At 40.7% G+C, this 24,056-nt stretch overlaps 1 protein-coding gene across 1 annotated transcript in view; it reads right to left on the minus strand.

Annotated features, from left to right (window-relative positions):
- Positions 1–24,056, minus strand: part of ERMP1 (endoplasmic reticulum metallopeptidase 1) — a 60,045-nt gene that overhangs the window by 9,410 nt on the left and 26,579 nt on the right. Inside the window, exons 7-15 of the mRNA XM_038401189.2 lie at positions 22,862–23,074; positions 21,358–21,578; positions 18,868–19,042; positions 17,517–17,707; positions 16,250–16,402; positions 9,069–9,271; positions 8,348–8,463; positions 7,663–7,826; positions 1,465–6,676 (exon numbers count right to left, since the gene is read on the minus strand). Coding sequence (XP_038257117.1) covers positions 6,512–6,676; positions 7,663–7,826; positions 8,348–8,463; positions 9,069–9,271; positions 16,250–16,402; positions 17,517–17,707; positions 18,868–19,042; positions 21,358–21,578; positions 22,862–23,074 — 1,601 coding nt within the window. The 3' untranslated portion in view covers positions 1,465–6,511. The remainder of the gene's footprint in view (positions 1–1,464; positions 6,677–7,662; positions 7,827–8,347; positions 8,464–9,068; positions 9,272–16,249; positions 16,403–17,516; positions 17,708–18,867; positions 19,043–21,357; positions 21,579–22,861; positions 23,075–24,056) is intronic.

Below are 24,056 nucleotides of genomic sequence, written 5' to 3' on the forward strand. Positions count from 1 at the left end.
ACTTTTTCAGGAGTGAAAGGTAGATCTGCCCCCATCTGAAGTGAGCTTGGAACAGGGTGACCAGATGTCCTGATTTTTGGGTCTGTCGTATATAGGCTCCTGTCCCAATTTTTCACATTTGCTGTCTGGTCACTCTAGGTTTGAACAAAAGTCCTTTGAAACAATACTAAGGACTTTTCCTACTGTAGGAAAATGGCAGCTACTGCTATAATTAGAACTTTGTGCTGTAACTCTTTCTTCACCATAAGCCAGTGATTCTCAACCATTCAGCAGTCTGTCTTGTACCTCCAAATTACACCTCACTCAGTAATTTTGGTAGTTGTCTGAGTTTTTGTAAAATTGCTTACTTTGTTTACTGTAATAAAATACTGTACTTAAATTTCAGTGTCTATGGCTATCCTTCAATTTACATCTCAGTGTAAATAATACATAGAGCAGTACAAACAAATCATTGTACTGACTTTTTATGTAAAACTAGGCAAATATTTGAGTTGAGGTACCCCTGGTTGAGAATCACTGCCATAAACCTTAGTTTTTGATTTCCCCTCACAGCACTAAATTGTAAAGCCCTTCAACATGTACAGAACTGTCCTTATTTACATTCCAGCACTGCTATTCTATATGTAGTTTGAACAGATTGCCTTGCAACCATCTACAGTGATCTCACTAATGCAAAGCATCTTAAAAGTCAACCTGGACGCTTTCTTGGAATAGAGCATACAGGTTTTTTTTCTTCATACTACATTAACCAATGTCATGGCATTTGCTGAAATGAACAGAGTAAATTACTGTAAAATTGAGCAAGTTAGCTGTCCTGTTAGTAAAAGCAATACTAAAAACTTACAGTATTCTTGGTTAATGCTATATGTAGCTGTGGAAAGGCAAAATAAATGCTATTTGAAAGTACATTAAGATCCAATTCATTAATACTTCCCTCTACAATCAGTGGAGGACCCACTTCTAGAGCTTAATTTTGTGCAAAATTGTCAGTACTTGCTGAGTGTAGGCTTCTCTAAGGCATGTGATGTGGTACATCACTTTTAAGGCCCAGATTTTTAAAGTTAAGCATTGCTATGCTTAATTGATTTAGGAGCCTAGCTCTTACTTTCAAAAGCTATTAAAGCAGTCAGTCTGAATTCTATCAGATGACAATGGAATTTAGACTCATGTGCCTCAATAGCTTTACAGGATACCCAATGAACATAGCATATATTAACTAATGAAGAACTCTGTATAAAGGTTTCCTCTCGCCAACAGAAGTTGGTCCAATAAAAGACAGTCATCTACTGGGACTTGCACAGCTGCAACAGCAGTGCATAGGCCTCAAACATGTTTGTCTGAGGTACAGCAGGAATTGGGTCTTGGCTTAACATTTTATCAATTAACTGGAAGAAAACAATTACTGAGACAATTTTGGGCTTAGTAAATAGTGACAGTGGGTCGCAAAGGTAAGATCATACTTACACAATGGGGAATCAATCCTGGGATGCGATGACTCAGAGTTTGGTAGATAATCAGGTGAGCATGAACACTACTGTAGCCAAAAAAAACTTGTGCAATCCTTGGATCTACAAGCAGGAGGAGGAAATTTATATTACCTCATTGGAACACAGCTGCACCAGTGCTAATTTATCACCATCATTCCTGAATTGTGGAGAAAAGAGCTATGAGAGTTATTGGAAACCATGCATTATATGAGACTCCAACGTGCTGAGACTGATCAAATTAAAACCTACATTGTGAACACAAATTTGATAGCTCTTCAATTTAGCAGAGAAATATAATCCAATAGCTTGAGCTAAGAGTGCTTCAGACTAAAACTATGAGGAACAGTTACCATAGGTTGTGGTGGACTCCCCCTCACTGGAAATCTTAAGTCAAAAGATATGCTTTAGTCCAGTGATTTTCAACATTTTTTTCATCTGCAGACCCCTTTGGAAATCTTAGTGTGTGGACCACAGGTTGAAAACCATTGTTCTATAGTAATGACAATCTTTCATTAACCCCTTAGATATAATCAGCAGACCACAGATTGAAAACCAGTGCTCTTGTCAACCATAGGATTTGGAATTGAAGCAGGAATTAATTCAAGTGACTCCCAGGGCCTGTGTTACACAGGAGATCTGAGTTTCTAGCCTAACCTGGAAATGCTGAGCAGCAGCATGGATCTCAATTCACAGGTATCAGCCTCCATGTCTGCTGCCCAGTTTGGTCAAGCAGTATTAGTCTTTACTTCAATAGGTTCCCATCTCATGATCTAGAAAAGTTAAGCCTGAGTAATCACCAAGAGTGGAATACACATGTACACATACTCAAAGAAACAATGGTTACTTACCTGACAGTAACTGAGGTTCTTCAAGATGTTCTATATGCAGATGGGGATGCTGCACCCTCAAGAGGGGTAGCATGAAGGCATATAGAGCACATCCACAGCCCCACACACACTCCTGGTTAAAAGATTCCTATCACCTGGGTACAAGAGTGGGATCCATGTGTACAGAATGCACAGATCCACACTTACTGTAAGGTAATTAAGTTTATTTATATAGACACACCACTGGTAAAGGTTTAAATTACTAAGACTTACAGGTTCTCCTGGAAAGTCTCATGTGGTAAGAGTTAGCCTAAACCTCTAGAAACTTCTATCACCTCAAATGGAACAATTAATCCACTACTTGCTTACTGCACCACAAAAAGTAAAGAAAGGCTTCCAACACAGTGCACCTTTACCTTTCAACTCAATGCACGAGTGTGACAGCCTTTGGGCATATTGCAATTTAGTTATGAAGCACATCACAAAAGCAGTCAAGTCCAATACTGTGCTTTATTAGGAGTTCAAGGCAAGAAAATTACAGTATTAAAAAAGGTAGGTGAGTTCCTGAAATGGTTTACTGAAGGCTGCACTGTTTATAGTGTGAAATGAGTGAGTTGCATGTAGGGCTTGCAGAATTGTTTCTAGAATTCAAAGAAAAAACTAATACAGAAGAAACTGCATTGATATCAGTTTTTATTCAACATAACCAATATATCTGAATCCTACTGCCATTCTGGCATCTGATTACCTACATGTGATTTGTATCATTGCAGTTTTTAGAAGCCTGTTACGCTGACACCTGCTAAACAATTCAGCAACCCTCTGCTACACTAAGCAGGCTCACCTACTCAGGTACGCAGACACATTGCCCTCTTACTCCATATCCACACTTTATGGAGAATATTTTTACGCTCTTCAGTCATGTCATGTCTTACCAGTAATTGTAATTCCCCAAGTCTCAAGTAAAAGATTTGGGCTTTCAGTGCTAGAAACAAAATCTCCCAGTAACAGAATCAGCATGTTAATAAGGCAGGAATTCACAATAACCAGTCATCCCAGACAATTTAATTCTGCTATTTAATAAAGGGTGATCCTGAGTTAGCAACACCATTTTACTTTTCTTACAGTAACAAAATATAGTTATTGCTTTACTAAAGTTCCAGAAGTTATCTGTATGCTGCACATTGGTATCTTCCTCCTCTCCATGGACTCTTCTTGCACTTGTTTTTTTAAGTTTACAAGTTAGAGGCACAATAAAAATACTAATTTTGGGGAAGCAATGAATGATTCTGGTACAGCCTTAATTCTTATCAAGTTTAAGTGCAGTACAAAATAGTACATTTAATGAGACTTACTATACACTTAAAGCTATTAAGACTCAAGATTTCTGCAGAACTATTAGGATTGCTAATAATACACTCCTTTTTATATAGTTAAGTACTCTAAATGAATAGGGATAAGCACTGTACATGAAAGACCAAGTGCTGTTGAGCCAACAGTGTTAGTCTGGTGGCTTTGTTTCCTTTATGCAGTACACAAAACAAAATAATTAGATACTTTAATTGGTCTGTGAGTATCTCAGTCATGCAACACCCTACAAATGTATCCTCATAATATTCTGATTTGTTCCATGCTGGTTAAGTACACTCTAACTGAACAATTACAAAAATTAAATTAGTGGCCAATAAACATGATCATGAGAACCATCATCCCTCAGGGCCAACTGCAAGTCATCAGGAATGTCATCTTAACCATTAATTTCTCACATAGATATCCACAATACTACAGAGTGTTTGCTTTAACTGGTACATACACAAGAACTCCTGTGCATATAATTTGGCAATTTTTATTCAGATGAAAGTGAGGAGTGGTAGATACACTGGAGGGTAGGGATAGGATACAAAGGGACCTAGACAAATTAGAGGACTGGGCCAAAAGAAATCCAGTGAGGTTCAGCAAGGACTAGTGCAAAGTCCAGCACTTAGGATGGAAAAATCCTATGCACTGCTACGGACTAGGGACCGAATGGCTAGGCATCAGTTCTGCAGAAAAGGACCTAGGGGTTACAGTGGATGAGAAGCTGGATATGAGTCAACAGTGTGCCCTTTTTGCCAAGAAGGCTAACAGCATTTTGGGCTGTATAAGTAGGGGCACTGCCAGCAGATCGAGGGACATGATCGTTCCCCTCTATTCGACATCGGTGAGGCCTCATCTGGAGTACTGTGTCCAGTTTTGGGCCCCACCACTACAAGAAGAATTTGGAAAGAGTCCAGCAGAGGGCAATAAAAATGATTAGGGGGCTAGAGTACATGATTTATGAGGAGAGGCTGAGGGAACTGGGATTGTTTAATTGCAGAAGAGAAGAATGGGGGGGATTTGATAGCTGCTTTCAACTACCTGGAAGGGGGTTCCAAAGAGGATGGATCTAGACTGTTCTCAGAGTACCAGATGACAGAACAAGTAGTAATGGTCTCAAGTTGCAGTGCGGGAGGTTTAGGTTGGCTGTTAGGAAAAACTTTTTCACTAGGAGGTAGTGAAGCACTGGAATAGGTTACCTAGGGAGGTGGTGGAATCTCCTTCCTTAGAGGTTTTCAAGGTCAGGCTTGACAAAGCCCTGGCTGGGATGATTTAGTTGGGGATTGGTCCAGCTTTGAGCAGGGGGCTGGACTAGATGACCTCCTGAGGTCCCGTCCAACCCCGATATTCTATGAACAAAGCACTAAGTTCACGCCATTGTGCTAGAGAATGGTCAGCACAAACAGCTGGAATTAATTTGGAGAAGTTTCCCAACAGTCTAAAAATTTTCCCTACTTCCCCAGCTTACAGACACAGTTTAGGAAAACAAAAATCAAAGATTCCATTTTTTTTTTTGGTGGCTGCATTTTTATAGAGGGGTGGGATTTTCCAAAACACACAGCTAACTTAGGAGCACAAGTCCTGTTGACTTTAAATGGGAGCCGTGTTCCAAAATCACTTGTGCTTTTGAAAACCCCACACTCTAAGATTAAGTTAAGAACAGTTCTCCACAAATGTCAGATGCTTCATGTGCTTTAAAAGTCTCTTTTCACAATAGTTACATAAATCCTTATGGAAAGCACTTTTTTGTTTAAATTAAACTAAACACTGAACCAAAGTATTAATGAAATGAAGTGAAATGAAATTAATTATGCTTAACCAACCAATAAAACCTACACAAAAGTACTTAATCAAAAATATACAGATAAAAATAATCCAGTATGCTAAATAGAGATTTATAATCAACACCAATTTAGAAACTAGTAATCAAGCGGTTACAAGATGCCCACCCAAAAAAGGCCAGAGTGTGGCTCAGTGCTCTGAGGTACACGACAATGCCACATGCTTGCATCTCAGGTACAAGTCTAGTCTTCATGTTGTACTTGAAACAGGCTGCAAGATCCCAACAGTGAAATAAGCAAACCTCCTCCACTCAAAAGTCACTGTGGTAAAGAGTTAGCACAAGGACAGAGAAAGGAAGTGACCAATAAACATCTTTAAACAGAACAGTGGAGGACAGGAAAAGAAAAGTTGTTAATGATCTAAGTAACAGACTGATCATCAAGTTCCATGGCATGAAATTTCCAGTCTTTGAAATTTTCCAAGGACACAGCATAGCCTAAGCGACTACTTCAAAACTGGTTTCATCCAGAGGTCACAGTAATACTTACTCAGAAAAAGGCTTCTGGCTCCATCACATACACGATCAAAAAATTTTTAGCCAAAACCTTATTTTATTTTAATAGGACAGGTAGGACTAAGTGTTTGTAGGTGATAGCATCCACATGTATTTAAAACCTGATGAGTATTTTACAACATTGTGGGAATTCCTTCACAAAGACCCTCATTAAAGTTACCTCCTCAAATGCAGTCTTCATGTTAGATCCACAATAGTCAAACTGCCACGTCAGTGCGAGAAACAGCTGAATTATAGTTGCATAAATATGGAGGCACTTCTCCCCCAGCCCAAGAGGGCAAGACCACCCACTCCCAGAGAAAGAGGACAGGAACCCTGCTTATCCTTTAAGCAGTCAAGCTACCACAGAAACAATCTTGTGTCCAAAATGTTTGTCACAGATTTGTGAAAACCATCTAGTGCACCTTGCCAGAATTAACTCATGAATGAGAGTTGAATCTTCTGACACAGTGACACTAATCAGTCATTTTTCCATTGCTTCAAAACTAAAAGACAAAGAAGTCATAGGTGCAGACCCAACCAGAAGGAAATGTCCAGTTTGGAAATCTCTCCATTAAGGCATACAGCTGAGGTGACTTTTGATCTTCCCCAAAGAAATAATGTGCTGCTATGGCGAGGGAAACCATTCCATCAGAGTGCTTTTCTGCAGCCTGAAAGTGAGAAAAGGCAATGCCAAATTACCAAGCATTACTTTTACCTTGGCCTCTTCATAGGTTCTAGATACCATTTATTCCATTTACCCCTGCTACAAGTTTAGGGAGCTCTTCCCAACTCCTCAATCTTGTGTTCAGGTAACAAATAAAATTTCTTTGTCCGTCTGGCAGAGCTCCAGTACAAAACAGACTCCCGTTTGGCACAATTGCGTGCAAGGCCACTGGTGAGTATCTCTTTACTCTACCTTGGAATATCATTTGGTAAGTGATCAGAATACCTTATCCAGGAATGAACCCTTGCTGAACCTGTGTGGTTCCCTATAAAAATTTCCAAGGGAATCAGATATCTTAAATTTTATGGCAATAAAAGCTTCCAGGTGTACTGTGAATTATTTCTGGGAAACTTTAGGTAAGATGATGAGAGGTGACTACCCTGGTCCCATCAACATTCACCTTGGAAAAGAAACTGGGAATTGCTTAAAGGGGCACCTTAAAAGGGTAAACGTATCCACAGGAAGTTTACAAAACAAAGCCTGTAACTGCCTTCCTTTCTCAGGGGATGGATTTGCCACTTAAAAGCGTCCAAGTTTCCCAAAGCAAGTAAACATAGTACCTGGGGAGGAATTATTTAAACTACAACATAACTGCTCTGATTAGGAGCAGTGAGATACTATTAAGAAAAGGTAAATTTGAGCTAAATATAAAAAAAATCCTAATGGCAAGACAGAAGACTGTAAAAAAGCCTATCAAAGGAAAAAATGGAAGCCCCATCCTTGGGTCATTTAAAATTTGACAAGAGAATGCACTAAAATATATACATACACATATACACACACACACACACGAGTGAGGAACAGCCTTGTATCAGCCCACAGAGGACAGACTAAAAGACAATTAAATCTCATCTCTAGATTCTATTAATCTATGTAATAAAGCAAGTTGGGTTTATTTTTAAAGTTTTTTCAAACATTTTTCACTCTCACCTTCAACTCTATCCAGAAGCGCCATGCCACAGCCTGCAGCCCATGAGCGTAAAACACAAAATAATCCCCTCCTATATTAGCAACAGGAATTCCATCTCCAAGAGACCAGCTGGACAGTGTTGACCCTTCATGTGGTCGAATGTACAGCGACATGTGACTGGGACCTAAAACATCAGATAGGTAAATGTATTTGGATGTATTAGCAGAAGAAGGTGAAGAGAAACACATTTCTACTGCATTCTAGCTGCTATGGGTTCTTCTGTGCCCCAATCAGCTGTTTAATTTCATTTTGTATGAGAGATTTATCCTGTGTGCTGCCAGTTGTCTCTCTCAACATGAGATACAGAACTAAGCAGCTCTCCTGTCCGTAGCAGAAGCCATAAAGGATCCTGTGCAGCAAGACAAATAAAGGGGGTGATGGGATAGAGTTATAAAATGGGCTTTAAAAAGTTCTAGCTAACAAGTCAATTGTTAATTCAAATGAGCCTTTAAGTTTACAATTGCAATATGGCCACAATTTTTCGAGTGCCTGGGAAGTTGAATTAGTTGATGCCAGGTTCCCAATTATGCGTCAGTGCCAATCACTCCACTATCCTAGGGATAGCATAGCCACTTTCAATACCAGAATTTAAGCCTATAATGAGCATAATAATCACAAGAGACAGAGAGACATATAGCCACTCACCTGATACTTCAAAGGTTAACTTTGTAGAATTCCAGTGCATTTGCTCTTTGGCCAGAAGTTTAAAGTGAACTGGGTTTGTGGGAGAAATTTCTGCAGCAGGAAGATACCAGTTCTTTCTACAATAAAAAGCATTTTTTAAGCTCAGTGCAACACTTAGAAGTACCTTATAGTGCTAAAAGATTATAGAGTCTGGTCAAAATGCAAGTCTTTGTACAATGCGGGGCGGCCTTGCTATTACAAAATGAAGTGTTCAAGTGCCATTCACCCTAGCGGTGAAGATTAATGCTTTCACAGTCTGTGGCCACAATCAAAACATTTAAAAAGGACACTCAGTGAAGAGCAGGATTGCCTCCACCATGCCTTTATTCCTCACCTCATTCTCTTCGACCCAAACCACTGGTTAACTTAAGGTAGAACAATCTAAAACAATAACCAAAGTATAGAATTTTTAGATTTCCAAACTGCTACCCTTTGGGTGGACACGAGATCACGACGTCAGTTATCAAATGTTTTCTCAAAGTTTCTGTGACAAAACACTTGCAGCCAGGGACATTATAATATGATGAAAGAGAAAAAGCCTTTTGCAGTGACAGAAAAACGTTACAAAGTGAGTTTTATTCTTCATCCTTCTATGGATCTTTTACAAAAGTGTCTGGTGCATCTTGGAAATTAAGTTCCATGTGGCCCTAACAGGCAGTGGCATTACTGAGAAGAAAGTTACCTGAGAAGAAAGTGCACAGGAAGAATCCAAGGAAAGCCACAGAGAGGGGCCTTGTCCTCACAATTAGTTCTGATAGTGTCATTGAGTTCAGGTACGTAGGGAGTGATGTGAGATATTCCAGCATAGTCCAACCCATTAATCCATATTCCAGAGTCACTTTTTACCAAATTTCCATTTAAGCCATAAAATCTTCTGCTCACGTGCTGGAAGAGTGAGGAACAAACAGAAAAACTATCAGGCATTTGGAATATTTTGTGCAACCTGATAAAGTCAGAACTGATTCTGAAATGCCCATCACAACCGCCTACACATTTTTGGCACAGCCTAAGTTCTTCTATGGCAGTGTTTTTCAAACTGTGGGTCGTGACACACTACTGGGTCGCATCATGCAAGGTGCTGGTTCGCCTTGCTCTGGTCAACACTGCTGACTGGGACATTAAAAGTCTCATCAGCGGTGCTGCCTAGCTAAGGCAGGCTAGTGCCTACCTTTTCCAACACCACGCTGTGCCCCGGAAGCGGCCAGCATCGGGTCTGGCTTCTAGGCAGGGGGGCCATGGGACTCTGCACGGGACTCTGCACGCTGCCCCCGCCCTGAGCCCCAGCTCTGCACTCTGATTGGCCGGCAACCAATGGGGTGTGCCTGTGAGCAAGAGTCATGCCTTTGAGAGTCACTTGTGAGCCTTTGCCTAGGAGCCAAACCTGCTGCTAGCTGCTTCCGGGGCACAGCATGGTCCGCGGTGCATCTCGGTTGCGCCTGACCGGGAGGTAAATTCATGCCCATGCCCCAATCCTCTGCCCCAGCCCTAAGCCCCCATACACCTGGAACCCCTTCCTGCACCCCAAACCCCTCATCTCCAGCCCCACCCCAGAGCCTGCACCCCCAGCCCAGAGCTCTGACCCCCTCCCACACCCCAACCCCCTGACCCAGCTCTGAGCCCCCCCAACCCCTCATTCCTGGGCCCAGCCCACAGCCCTCACCCCAATCCTCTGCCCCAGCCCTGAGCCACTCCCACACCGCAAACCCCTCATCCCCAGCTCCGTTGGGTCATGGGCATCAACAATTTTCTTCAACTGGGTCCCCAGAAAAAAAAGTTTGAAAACCACTGTTCTATGGCAGTGGTCATCAACCAGGGATCTGGGGCCCACGAGCAGGTTTCAGGGGGTCCGCCAGCAGGGCTGGCATTAGACTTGCTGGGGCCCAGGGCAGAAAGCCAAAGCCCCACCACCCGGGTCTGAACTCCGAGGCTCCAACACCCACCACCAGGGGCTGAAGCTGAAGCCTGAGCAACTTAGCTTCACAATGCCTCCTGTAGTGTTGGGTGCTGGGCAACTGCCCTGCTTGCTATCCCGCAACACTGGCCCTGACTTTTATATGCAGAGAAACAGTTATTGTGGCACAGGTGGGCCATGGAGTTTTTTTCACATGTTGTGGGGAGGCTCGAAAAGAAAAATGTTGAGAACCCCAGTTCCATGGTATGTTAGAAAATGTGTTTCTATCAAGGTACTCAGATGGTCCCCAGCATGGTGGTACCTGAACACCTGTGCAGATTTGGCCACTAGATATTGCTGTAGAACACAAATAGACCATTCTTAAACATTAATGCTTATTGGACCTCGTACAGAGGTTGAACTCAAAACAATTTTACAAAGCAAAGAAACTAAGCCCCACACACTCAGGGAAGAAAGATTGTCCCCAGGTTGCACTTTCCAAATGTTTTACAAGAGGCACACACTGCTCCCTGAATAAGGTCAGTGTAGCCCAGTGACACTGGCAATAGTCCCAGAGATGTATAGTTTGCCTGACTAAAGTACTTAGGGTATGTCTACGCAGCAAATAAAAACCTGAGGCCAGCCCACGCCAGGCGACTTGGGCTCGTGGGGCTCAGGCTAAGGGACTGTTTAATTGCTGTGAAGATTTCCGGGCTCAGCGTGGAGCGTGAGCTCTAGGACATTATGGGGTGGGAGGGTCCCAGAGCCAGTGCTCCAACCCAAGCCAATAAGTCTACACAGCAATGAAACAGCCCTGCAGGCTCAGCCCTGTGAGCCTTAGTCAGCTAGCATGGGCTAGCTGCAGGTGTCTTGTTGCTGTGTAGACATAAGCTTAGAGGGGAGATCCTCTGAACTTGTCCCCAGAATGACCAGAGAGGCTGTACTGAGACTTTTAAACTGAGCCTAAGTTTCTAAGGACAGCTCACGTATGGCAGAAAGTAAAGAACTACTGAATTGGCTGTTATGGACATCTAAGCAGTTTTTAGCTCTAGTGACAGTAAACAGATGCCTCCAGCTTGGGAAGGGAAAAGGCAGCAACAGACTTTGGAAAGCAGGAATTTAGGAGGAGTTTACAGAAAATTAACACTCAATGAAACTCAATTAATCTCCCTCTAAAGTACTGAGTCAACTCTTCTTTAGGCCTGGTTTACACAGGAACGTGGTACTACCTTATAGTGGTTTCTTAGGACCTGTACCGAACACCTTTTTCCCCCAACCCTGTGGGCATTTTTATTCTTGTATTTTTCAAAAAGTGCCTTTTTGGTTTAGGTTAAACCCCTTGCCAAACAAACTACCTCTACTTAGCTTAACAAAGAGAAGGTTATGAGGAGACTTGATTATAGTCTAGACGTATCTACATGAGGAACTAATATTTGATAATGGGCTCTTCAATCTAGCAGAAAAAGATATAAGATGATCCAATGTCTAAAAGTTTAAGCTAAACAAATTCAGACGGGAAATAAGGCATAAATTCTTAACAGTGAGGATAATTAGCCATTGGAACAATTTATCAAGGGTCATGGTGGATTCTCTATCGCTGTCAATTTTAAAATCAAGATTAGATGTTTTTCTAAAAGATATGCTAGGAATTTTGGGGGGGGAAGTTCTATGGCCTGTGTCATACAGGAGATCAGACTAGATGGTCACAACTGAAAAACACAAAAGTAGTGGACAAGAGTGTCCAAATGGAGCATTACACCAGTTTAATAATTCACACCTTAGATTATACCAAAAAGACTTTCCAATGTAGACAAGACCTAGTATGAATCACATATTCCAAAAAAATCTAGAAATTACAAATCCTGTACTTATATGTTTTTCATACTTTTTTTCTGGGTGACTGTAAATGGAGGTTACCTACCTGTGACTGCAGTTCTTTGAGATGTGTGGTCCCTATCTGTATTCCACATATGGGATATGAATGCACACCATGCATGTGAGTAACCTGCATTTCTTCTTTGAGTGAGGTCCCTATGCATATTCCACACATGGGAGATTAACAAGCAGTATGGTGGGTGGAGAGGATACAGAAGTGACAGTTAACTGCAGTACTACTGTCCCCCCAGCCATATACACAGTTGACGACGGTATCAGGGTACAAAGTCTCATGAAGGTATACAAAGAGCTCCAAGTAGCTGCCCTATATCTCTCTAGAATGAAGTAACCTGTCCCCTTGTGCAATGTGCCTCTACCCATCATGGCTAGTTGGTGACAAAGGGTAATATAACCCGAGATCCATTTTGAAAGTCTCTGCACCAATATAGATTGACCTCTCGATTGCTCTGCTATGGAAACAGTTTAGGTGTCTTTCTAATATCCTTTGTTCTTTTCTCCAAACGTCCAGAGAATAGAGTCTTTTTTTCCCCCTCTTCTGAGATGTGGTTTAGGAAAAAATACAGGTAAGTGGATGACCTGTGAAACTCTGAAACTACCTGAGGTGGGGGCATAACAAGATCTTTTATTTATAGAAAGCAGTATATGAGGGGCCTGCAATAAGAGCTCTCAGTTCATTGACTCTTCTGGCCAATGTTTTAGATATCAGAAAGACCACCTTCACGGACAGATGCACGTGGCCAGCAGTTCAAAGGGAGTCTTACTCAGTGATGATAGAACACAACTGAGGTCCCATTGAGATTTGATCTTCACCACTGGTGGAAAGGATCTGAGAATCTCATTCAAAAATCTAGCTGTGATAGGGTGCATGAAGGCCATACGATTATTAAGTGGAGGATGGAAAGCGCAGATTGTGGCTAAGTGCACCCACAGGGAACCAAATGCAAGACCTGAAGACTTGGGGTAAGCGTACACTCTAAGATATCAGGGATTCCTGCAGAATCTGGAAGCAAACTGTGTTGATGAACCCAGGCGGAAAAATGCTTGCAGTTAGGTGAATAAAAAACGGTTACTCACCTTTATAACTGTTGTTCGAGATGTGTTGCTCATATCCATTCCAATTAGGTGTGTGTGCTCCACGTGCACGATTGTTGGAAGATTTTTACCCCAGCAATACTCGGTGGGTCGGCTGAGGCACCCCCTGAAGTGACACCTTCATGGCGCCGGATATATGCCCCAATTAGGTGACTCCCAAGCCTTACCTAGGCGGTGGGGTCGGAGTGAGATGTCGCAGAGTAAGGACCGCTGAACCAAATGCAGCATCACCCCTGGACTGCTGCATTATCACATAGTGAGCGGCGAAGGTATGCACCGATGACCAAGTCGCTGCCCTACATATCTGTATGGGTACATGTGCCAGGAAAGCAGAAGATCAAGCCTGAGCCCATATGGAGTGGGCGGTAAGGTGCATAGTTGGGACACCAGCCAAGTCATAGCACGCACAGATGCATGATGTGATCCAGGATGAGATACACTGGGAGGGAGATCGGAAGGCCCTTTATCCGGTCTGCCACAGCAACAAAACAGCTGCAACGTTTTCCTGAAAGTTTCGTTTGCTCGATATAGAAGGCGAGGGCCCTGCGAATGTCCAGGGAGTGCAGCTGTTTCCGTCGAGAGGTGTGCACCTTCGGGTAGAAGACAGGGAGGAAGATGTCCTGGTTGAGATGGAAGGCAGACACCATCTTTGGGAGGAAGGCCGGGTGGGGTCGCAGCTGTACCTTGTCCTTATGGAACACCGTATACAGTGGTTCCGATGTGAGTGCCCTGAGCTCAGACACTCCTCGCCGAAGTGATAGTTATGAGGAAGGATGTCTTCCAGGAAAGGTACAGGAGCGAGCAGGTGGCCATCGGCTCGAACAGGGAAGACATGAGCTTGGAGAGTACCAGGTTAAGATCCCACTTATGGACCGGTTGTCCAATTCATGGGAACAGGCGCTCCAACCCCTTGAGAAATCTGCTGACCATGGGATTGGAGAAGACCAAATGCCCGTTTTCGCCTGGGTGGAAAGCCAAAAGAGCTGCCAGGTGCACTCTGATGGATGATATTGCCAAGCCCTACTGTTTTAAGGACAGGAGGTAGTCCAAGATGATAGGTACCAACGCCTGTAGCAGGGCCATATGATTCTTAGCGCACCAGCAGGAAAAACGCTTCCATTTGGCTAAATATGTGGACCTGATAGAGGGCCTCCTGCTACCCAAAAGGACCTGCTGTACCAAGCGAGAGCAGCACAGCTCAGATTGAGTTAGCCATGCAGCATCCATGCTGTGAGGTGGAGAGATTGCAGGTTGGAATGACAGAGTCATCCGTGATCCGGAGCGACGTGCACACACCTAACTGGAATCGATATGAGCCAGCACTCAAAGAACAGCTTATTGTAGAAACTTTTCTCCTTTGGTTAAAGATAGATTGCACCCTCTTGAAACGTGAGCATTCCATCTTTGATGCCCAGCCAAATACCAGGCTCTGAGTTGCACCAGCCCTGGACTGGGATGTTTGATCTTGCCCCCATGTCACGTTAGAAGGTCTTGCAACATGCTTTTGAACAGACCCCAAAAATCCTTTTATTTACTTATCATCGTTACTGTTATTTTTGATTATTATTTTCTTTGGAGTCTGGACCTTGACTATACCTTGCCCAAGAAATTTGGACCTTGACAAAAACTAATTGACTACCCCGATTATGCTAGACTATACTATAAAAACTAAAGAATCTAGTTATATACAAAAAGAAAAGGAGTACTTGTGGCACCTTAGAGACTAACAAATTTATTTGAGCATAAGCTTTCGTGAGCTACAGTTCACTTCATCGGATGCATTTGAAGCTGTAGATCACGAAAGCTTATGCTCAAATAAATTTGTTAGTCTCTAAGGTGCCACAAGTACTCCTTTTCTTTTTGCGAATACAGACTAACATGGCTGCTACTCTGAAACCTGTAGTTATATACAAGTTTTACAGGAATGGTACAGTAAAAAAGATGCTGAGGACACAGAAGATTCTGACTCAGAGCATGTGGTGGTCAGAAGGAACTGGAGAGGCGTCAGCCTACATCTCCCTTTACACCATTGGTTGGGAGCACAAGAACTATAGCACATGTGGGCTAATGGAAACGGCTTGCAAGAAACTCCGGACTCAGACACATGGGTGTCCCACATGTGGGATACACACAGGCACCATCGCTCAAAGAAGAACAAGTTGTCAGGAGCAAAATCAAATTATCCCAGTTTCCAAATTACTGCCACTACCCACTACTCTGCTAAGAAGGTAATTCCACTACATAATACCGGGAGATCATTGATAAACCGGACTGGTTGTCTTTAAGTTTTCTTGATGTCAGATCTCTCAACTGGAGATGAGCAGAGAAAGAGGCTCCAAGCCCACTGCAACAAGACAATTTGCCTTTATTTTATACACTTCTTGTTTTTACACTTTGTGTTGTTCCAAAGGCTGGTAAGACTTAACTATTGCACTACACCTGTCACTCCACCCACTCTTTGCACATACATATGCACTCTAAAAATAACTGGGGAAGGCAACTCATTTCACTGTTAAAGATTTATCCATTATCCTTTCAAGTTGACCAGAGCACTCCAGCAAAATCAGCATATACAGAGTGCAGCTGAGCCAGCCTCCACAGGAAGTAGATGGACTGCTCCACAAGGATCAAAAGAGACACAGTCTACCTAGCTTCCTGCCTGCTACTTCTAAGAATATTGTTGGTTAGAACACATACATGTAAGTATTTAAACATGTTTATTGAGCCAAATTCATTCCTGGTGTAACCGAACAGAAGTCAGGGAAGAGTGTGGCCCACCGTGAGCAATGAAAACAAAAAAAGTTACAATAATCTCAAGCTACATTATTTTAACTGCTTGGGAATGAACAATCCTCTTATGAATTGTCCTGTATCCAAGGACAAAATGCCCTTTTTTGAAGAGGGAAAGGAAGGCTGAAGAGAGAAACACCAGTTTAAAAAAAAAATAAAAAAGTAGGCTATATATTATGTAAGGGTTTTCTTACCTGGAGAAAGACTCGCTTAGGCTTTGGATTAGCAGAATCAGAACTGTATGGGAAGAATACTCCACTGCAAACAAGAATTAGTGTAACTCCAAACACTGTAGTTAGAATTATCAGTGTCTTCTTTGTACTTTTGACAAGATAGATGAAGTTAAGCTAGAGAATAAAAATATCAGACACTAGTTATAAAATTACTGCACTGAATAGCAAAAGCTAGTGTTAGTATATTTCTAAAGATCTAATTTATGGAATTCAGAGGACATTTTAAAATGTGATTATCTTCACAAGTGTTATTTAATTTGATGCAAGAGATGTTAAATCTTGCAATCTTAAATAACCAATATGCTAGATCTATGTGCAGACTTCCTAGAGTTTTAAGAAAGCACACATTGTTTTTTAAAATGTTCATTAGGAAATGGTACCTGATTATTTTTAATTAGAGGACTGTGTGAAGGCCATTGTTAAAAACAGTGCTGAAACATCATGTTATTTATATATTGTTCAGGTCAATTTATACTCAATGCCACATTCTTCCTAAATTACACTAAAGTCCTAATTAGCCTCCACTATTAAAATACCTCAAGAAAGTTAAATTATGTTTTTCAATTGAAGATACTCTTCCCTTGCACTGATCTCTGTATCTCCACCCTACAGCAGATCTATTCTTGTTCTCTGTCTAAATGGGTTTGCTTCAACTAACAATTTATTGTTTACTGCATTTAAACTCTCTCCTGTACAATGAGTCAGTTTAATTTCACCATGAATGCAAAACAATCATTCTGAATACAGGAAGGGAAGTTTATAATGGGATGGACCCCCATCTTCATAGACAGCAGGTTACTTCAACAAAATATGACCAAAAAAAAAAAAAAATGTACTGGTCTTCTCGGGGACTCCTTCACCAATAGGGGAAAGCCACTGAGCTTCCCCATCAGCATCTCATTTTCATATCATGTATAAATCCAACTCTAGTCAGATACTGGGCAAAATTCAACCCTGTGACATGCACAACTTCAATCAACTTCACTGAGAGGAGCACACAGCTATATGAAGGTAGAATTTGGCTTTCAAGTATCCGCAAACAGCAGCTCTAAAGAGTCTAGTTTAATTTTAATGTGTTGATTTAGCTACTTTTATGGGAGTTCCTTGTAATAAACTATCTTTTTAGCCTACAATTAAACCACCATTAATTTCAAATATTCCTTTAAAAAAAAGTAGCTCAATATATAGATTACAAGATTTTTTTTTTAAAAAAAAAAAAACTCCTTACAAAATAGGAAGATAGAATTACAGTGCTGCTAAGGATAAAGGCTGCCAGCACTACATCAGGTGGAATTTCTGTACCACTTCGACCCATGATAGGAATGAACATTTCAAATATTGTCCAGGTCAGGTACATTATATAGAGGTATGGAATAAACATTCCCAGCATGTAAATCATGACAAATCTTATTGTGGCACCTACAGGAGAGAGGAAAAAAATAAGCAAGCATAATATTCTGTAGCCTGTAAGATACAGAATTTACAGTTTTAATTAGTTACTGTATACAATATCAAGGCACAAATACAAGCTATTTCCAAGGGCGAGGTCCATCTACATGGACAGAAGGCTCTATTTGGTACAGACCATGCCAATGCAAGACATTTTTAAAGCCACATAATACTATATTGGTATTGTGAAAAAAGCTAAACAGACTTTTGTCTCAATATCTGTGTCTAACTATAACACCGCTTTAGGTCCCATCTTCCATCTAAATATTTGAACAATGATCAAAACTGAACACACTGATAATTTGCCCCACTGAGTCTATATTGATATATATATATATTATATTAGTAGCCAAAAGCCAAGGCTGTCTCACATGGGTGTAGCATTTGGGCCAAATAATCCACATCTGTGCAACCTCCCTCACATGGTCAATGAAATTGTTGCATGCAAATTAGTTGTAAAGGAAGGGTGGTGACAGGTTGAGTTACCTCTGATATCACAATGGTCTAGGACTCTTGGCATGGCATAATTGTGTAGCCGTACAACAAACAGGTGTAATTCGTAAAGTCAAAATAGCTGAGAACTTAGAAAGTGGATGGTAACAGACTACAAACTCTAGTGATGATTGAACCTTGTGATATGCTAACAAAGAGACATGCTTGTTGCTGTTTCCATAGCTTCACACTGACTCAGACATTCTAGGCTTCAGGGTGACAATACTGGAATATTATATAGAGAGCCCTGCAAATCCATGGATATCCGCTTTGTATCTGTGGATATCTGCGTCCAGGGAGGCAGATATCCCTGGACCATTTTTGTGGATTGCGGATCAGATGCAGATATAAATTTTGTATCTACACAGGACTCTAATTATATAGATGACTCAAACCACTCCTACATATCTGCTCTATTCTAAAAAGCTGCCTTTATGTCAGGTTACAGTTATTCCTAGCAAAATGCTACTGGTTTTCTTAAGTCAGAATATTTCAGAGCTCAGAGAAATTATTTTTGTTTAAAGAACCACATCACATTAATGGGAATTCTCTTTAGTTTAGTTCAAGCTGGCTGTAATTATGCCCGGATATATAATAATTGAGCTCCCAGATTGTCAAATAATAAAATCAGTTTTTACCTTTTTGTTTGAATTCTCTATAGGTCAATAGCTTTGTGAGTAAAGGAAACGCTACCCACATTGCACAGATGAATGCCGAGCAAAGGCCTAGCTGAGTGATTAGAACCAGTGCAATAGACCAAACAAGAAGTGAGACATCAAAGAACATCTCCCCCAGGTACTGCTCACTTGTATTCTGTAAAGAAAAAGAGAAAAAATACAGAATTAGCCCACTCAGTGATCAGTATATATCAGATCTCTTAAGGCCTCTATTGCAAATTTCTGTTGCTTATACACAGCTTAAGTTTTGTTTGGTCACCATCTATTCTTTTATAAACACTGTCACACCAGTTTCTTTCCCTTTATGGAGCTATATACAATTAGAAGCTACATCAGAGCAGATTCAAAAAAGTAGTTTACAAGGAGATTAGTTTGGAAGTTGGAGGGAAGGAAGAGAGAATTAACGGAAAAGGAAGGCAATATTTTCTAGATGTACGTTTTATGCACATTGTTTTTTACTTTCATATGTAGCAAATGGTTTGTAACCACATGAAAATACATTTCACAAACACTTAAGAAGATTCTGAGTTGGAGTTTCATCAGCAGCTGTAACTATGCCTCTTCCTATATATTCAGTTTTATTACTGCATATACAATTACATTAAAGCCTTTTTTTGGTATACTATTTTATATTGTCAAATGTGGGGGTTATTTTATTTTTTTCAAAGGAAACACCAGGATCCACAGGCAAGATCAGGCACATTTTTAACATTGGTCAGCAATGTTAGTGAAAACATGTGATGGGGGTTTCACTTTCATCAAGTCTAGTTTGTTAAATTCTAGTACTAGAAACCATTTCATCTTTATTTCTCTTGTAACCATTTCTGATTCTAATATCTTATACTTGTACTCACTTAAAACCTATCTTCTTGTATGTAAATAAACTTGTTTTATTCTTTAATCAAACCTAATTCAGTGTTGTGGTTAAACTGGACTATGAGATAACTCCATTTAAAGTAGCAGGACTGTTGGATATTGACCTCCTTAGAGGGGCAACAGACCTAAAATATCTGCTGCTCAGGAGAGGGTTGGACAGTACAGAACATATATTTTGAGGGAAAATTTTGGACTGGGAGTGTATTGAGATCACCATGCAAGCGATAACCAAGGCTGCTGGAAACCAGAGTGTGACTGAAGCACGTATAGCTGCAGCCTGCCAGCAGACGCTCAGGGTGTGACTTGCATGCTGTTTTTTTGTTTATTGAGGGGCCGAAGTTGCGAGTTACGGCAGCAAAGCACCGTGAGGCACCCCAGGTTGCAGGACAAAGGTGACACAGCCCTTCAATGTCTGGATTGCACCCCGGAATGTCATAGCAACATGATGGCAAATGAAATTCAATGTCAATATTGCAAAGTAATGCTCACTGGAGATGAAAATGTAAGCTACCGATACACCTTACAGGGTTCTAAATTAATTATAGTAACTCAAGAAAGGGACCTGAACGTCACCGTAGATAGCTCAATGAAGACTTCTACTCAATGTGCAGCTCTGGTCAAAAAACCAAACAAGAAATTAGGATGCGTAAGGAATGGGATGAACACCATGGAAATTATAATGCCATTATATAAATCAACGGTATGGCCTCACCTAGAATACTCTGTGTAGTACTCAAAATGGAAAGTGCAGAATTAGAAATTCACAGAAGAGCAACAAGAGAATGATCAAAGCCAGGGAAAACTCATATGAAGAGACTGAAAAGATTGGGATTGTTATCTTAGAAAGGAGACAAATAAGAGGCCACATGATAAAAGTATATAAAATAATGAATAGTACAGAGAAGGCAAACTGGGAACTTCTGTTCTCTCTGCCTTATAACACAAGGCTAATGGATCATTTAACAACATTTAAAAGGTGAGAAATTCAAAACAAATAAAAGGGACCACTTTTCCACACAGTCTGTGATTAATCTGTGGAATTCATTGCCACAGGCAGTTATATGAAGCTAAAAAAATCAACAAGATTCAAAGAATAACTGAATAACTACATAGATAAAGAATATGCAGAGTTATCATAATTAGTGATAACAAGAATGTTGAAAACTCATGCTTCAGGGTTAAACCAATTTAACTACTATAGACGAGGATGAGACCTAATGCGGTAGAATTATCTTAAATTAGCCTACCATGGGGTTCTTGCCCTTTCTTCTGAAGCATCTAGTATTGGTCATTGTCAGACACAATATTCTGGACTAGATGGGTCTAGGGACTGATCCAGTTTGAGAATATGCTTAAAAATATTCAACTAAACACCCCTAAGAGATGTCCTTTAAATACACGTTTGACAGAGATACAAATCTTCATGAAGCTTATGAGCCAACTGAACTGATGGGCTTCCAAGTAGCCAATACTGTATCACAGTTCAGATTATTAAATCCCTGATCATCATCAGTAATGATCTAATTTTTCTACTCCATGTCACCAACCAGTAAACTACAAAGAATCAGCACTTACCTTATAATAGAACTTTTTGGCTAACGTGTGCACAAGGATTAGTTTAGCTGCAGCTGCAGTTCCATACAAGAAGATGGAGACATAGAAATGGTTATACCAAGAAAGAGACCGTCCGATGAGAGAGATGAACACTGCCACAATAAGGACAGTCACTAACATGGAGAACCAACTTAACAGTGTGAAGCAAATCGCAACGGAGAGCTCCTTCATGTAGTTAATAGCTAAGGAAGAGAGAAAGAATAGTAAACTCAAATGCAGTGGCCCATTTTATTAGCTACATCTTGTAGTTAGGGTGCTATACTGGAACTAAAATTACAACAATGATCACCTTGGTCATTAAAGCAATTAAACAAGACGCAATGTAGGTTTAGAGGTCTGCTGTTGAAGATTCCTTTGCAGCATCAGAGCCTAAGCTATCCAGCCCATGTCCTTATCACTACAAGATCCTTTCTTACTGAACTAGTGATTTGTTCAGGGCATTTCCTTTGAGAGATTATCCCACAGCCTAGGAAATCTCATTTGTTTTTTAATGATTCCAGTTTATGTTTTCCCAGAGAAAGAAGGTAGTTTCTGTGGGTTTTATTTTATTTATAAAGTTTTGATAAAAGTATTTCTTTATTAAGTTACATTATTATATACTTATTAGTTCTGTGCTCTCTCTCACCTCCCAATAATTAAAGGAGGCTTAATTGCAGGGCTTTGGGATCTGGAAAGAATTTTCTCCCAGGTCAGATTGGCTGAAACCCAGTTCACCTTCTTCTGCAGCATGTGGCATGGGTCACTTGCAGGTTTAAACTAGTGTAAAGGGTGGATTCTCTGTAACTTGAAATCTTTAAACCACGATTTGAGTATTTCAGTAACTCAGCCAGGATTTGGGGGTCTATTTCAGGAGTGGATGAGGTTCTGTGGCCTGCAATGTGCAGGAGGTCAGACTAGATGATTAAGGTCCGAAGGGACCATTGTGAAGTCTATGAGTCTATTTAGCCTACATGAACAAGGTCCTTTAAGTAAGTTTTAGTACCCCTTTTTTCCTTGTAAAGACTGTTTTATTATTTGCTGCTGTATATTGACAAATTTGTATGCAAAAAGATACCCCTTTTTTAATAAAAAAAAAAAAAGAAAAGAAAAAAGCCCTGCCCGTGTTACTAAAACTAACATAATTTAAACTGGACATTGAATAATTTTGAAATAATTTCAGACGGCTGTTTTTAACTTTTAAAAAATGCCATTGAAGTTTTCATGAAAAGCTGAGCCACAACACATTCTTGATTTTGAGCCTACGATGATATCCCTTTATCACTGTAGTCATTTCATGCTTGAGTGACTTAATACAGCTCCAAAGCAACTGACACAAGCCACTGAGTATACAATATCCATTTTAAAGTTCATCTATGCAAGTAACTGCATAATCTGCTGATAATTTCTTATGTTAGCTCCTGTTTATTTAGAAACTTACGAAGTTCCTCCTCTTCAGAAAAATCACATTGTTCTTAACTGGACTTACCCCTGTTTCTGGGCTGTAATATTTTTTTTCCTAGATAAAGGACAGTAACTGCAGTTATTATATAGTTCATGATGGCGCCAACACGAGCAGGGTAGGCCAGGACAAACAGACCAAATACATCAAAGAAGACCACATTTCCATGCCGATAGTCAAAAGATTTGGCCAATTTATCTGATGTTGCTAAGTATTTTAGCATTCCTAATATATTGTCACCTGTTTAAGGGGGAAAAAGACAATAGATATAATAGGAAAATAAGAAAAACAAGTGCATAGTTCTCTTTATAGATGTTATAAAAAAAGAAAATTACTATATCTTAAAATTATACTTCTACATCACGTTAGAAATGTGTTTAAGATCTTTTAGCTGTCATTTCATATTTGATTACACACAACGCAAAATACTCTTCTAAACCAGGAGTTCTCAAACTTCAATGGACCGCGACCCCCTTCTGACAACAAAAAATTACTACACAACCCCAGGAGGGGGGACCGAAGCCTAAGTCCGTCTGATTCCCACTGCCCCAGGTGGGGTGCCAAAGCCCAAGGGCTTCAGCTCCAGTCAGAGGGACCTGTAACCTGAGCCCTGCCGCCCAGGGCTGAATGCTTCGGCTCTGGCCCTGGCCCCGGGCAGTGGGGCTTGGGCTTCAGCCCTGAGCCCCAGCAAGTCTATGCCAGCTCTGGTGATCCCATTAAAATGGGGTCACAACCCACTTTGGGGTCCTGACCCAAAGTTTGAGAACCACTGTTCTAAACCTACATAGTGACTCTTGATATAAAAATCCTTGGGAACCAAGCTCTAAGCAGTGAAATGCTCTTGCTGTAACAAATTATCAAAATGAGGAGCATCAGCTTTACAAGGATAGGGGGGAAAAAAACAGAAGTACACTAGGTGTTGCAGCTGTATTACTTTAAAAACAAAACAAAACAAAAAACATGTAAAACTGTGATCTCCATGAAAGTTATTCACCAAACTCTGCTGCTGACCCAATTCCTTCAACTAAAACTGAACAAATATTAGCTATATAATTTGTTCATGACTGCAAGTAGACAATTGATGTTTGAGTGCCTATAAAAAGATTGAGAAACAAGCCTGGAAAGAGTAAAACTGATTTAATTCTGCCAGTCAAAGAAAGAAGACACTAATTTTGTTAATATTCCTGGTGGTGGCTAGCACACACTTTTGGGTGTTGTGGTT

Source organism: Dermochelys coriacea, chromosome 5 (assembly GCF_009764565.3).
Source record: "Dermochelys coriacea isolate rDerCor1 chromosome 5, rDerCor1.pri.v4, whole genome shotgun sequence".
Taxonomy (NCBI): domain Eukaryota; kingdom Metazoa; phylum Chordata; order Testudines; family Dermochelyidae; genus Dermochelys; species Dermochelys coriacea.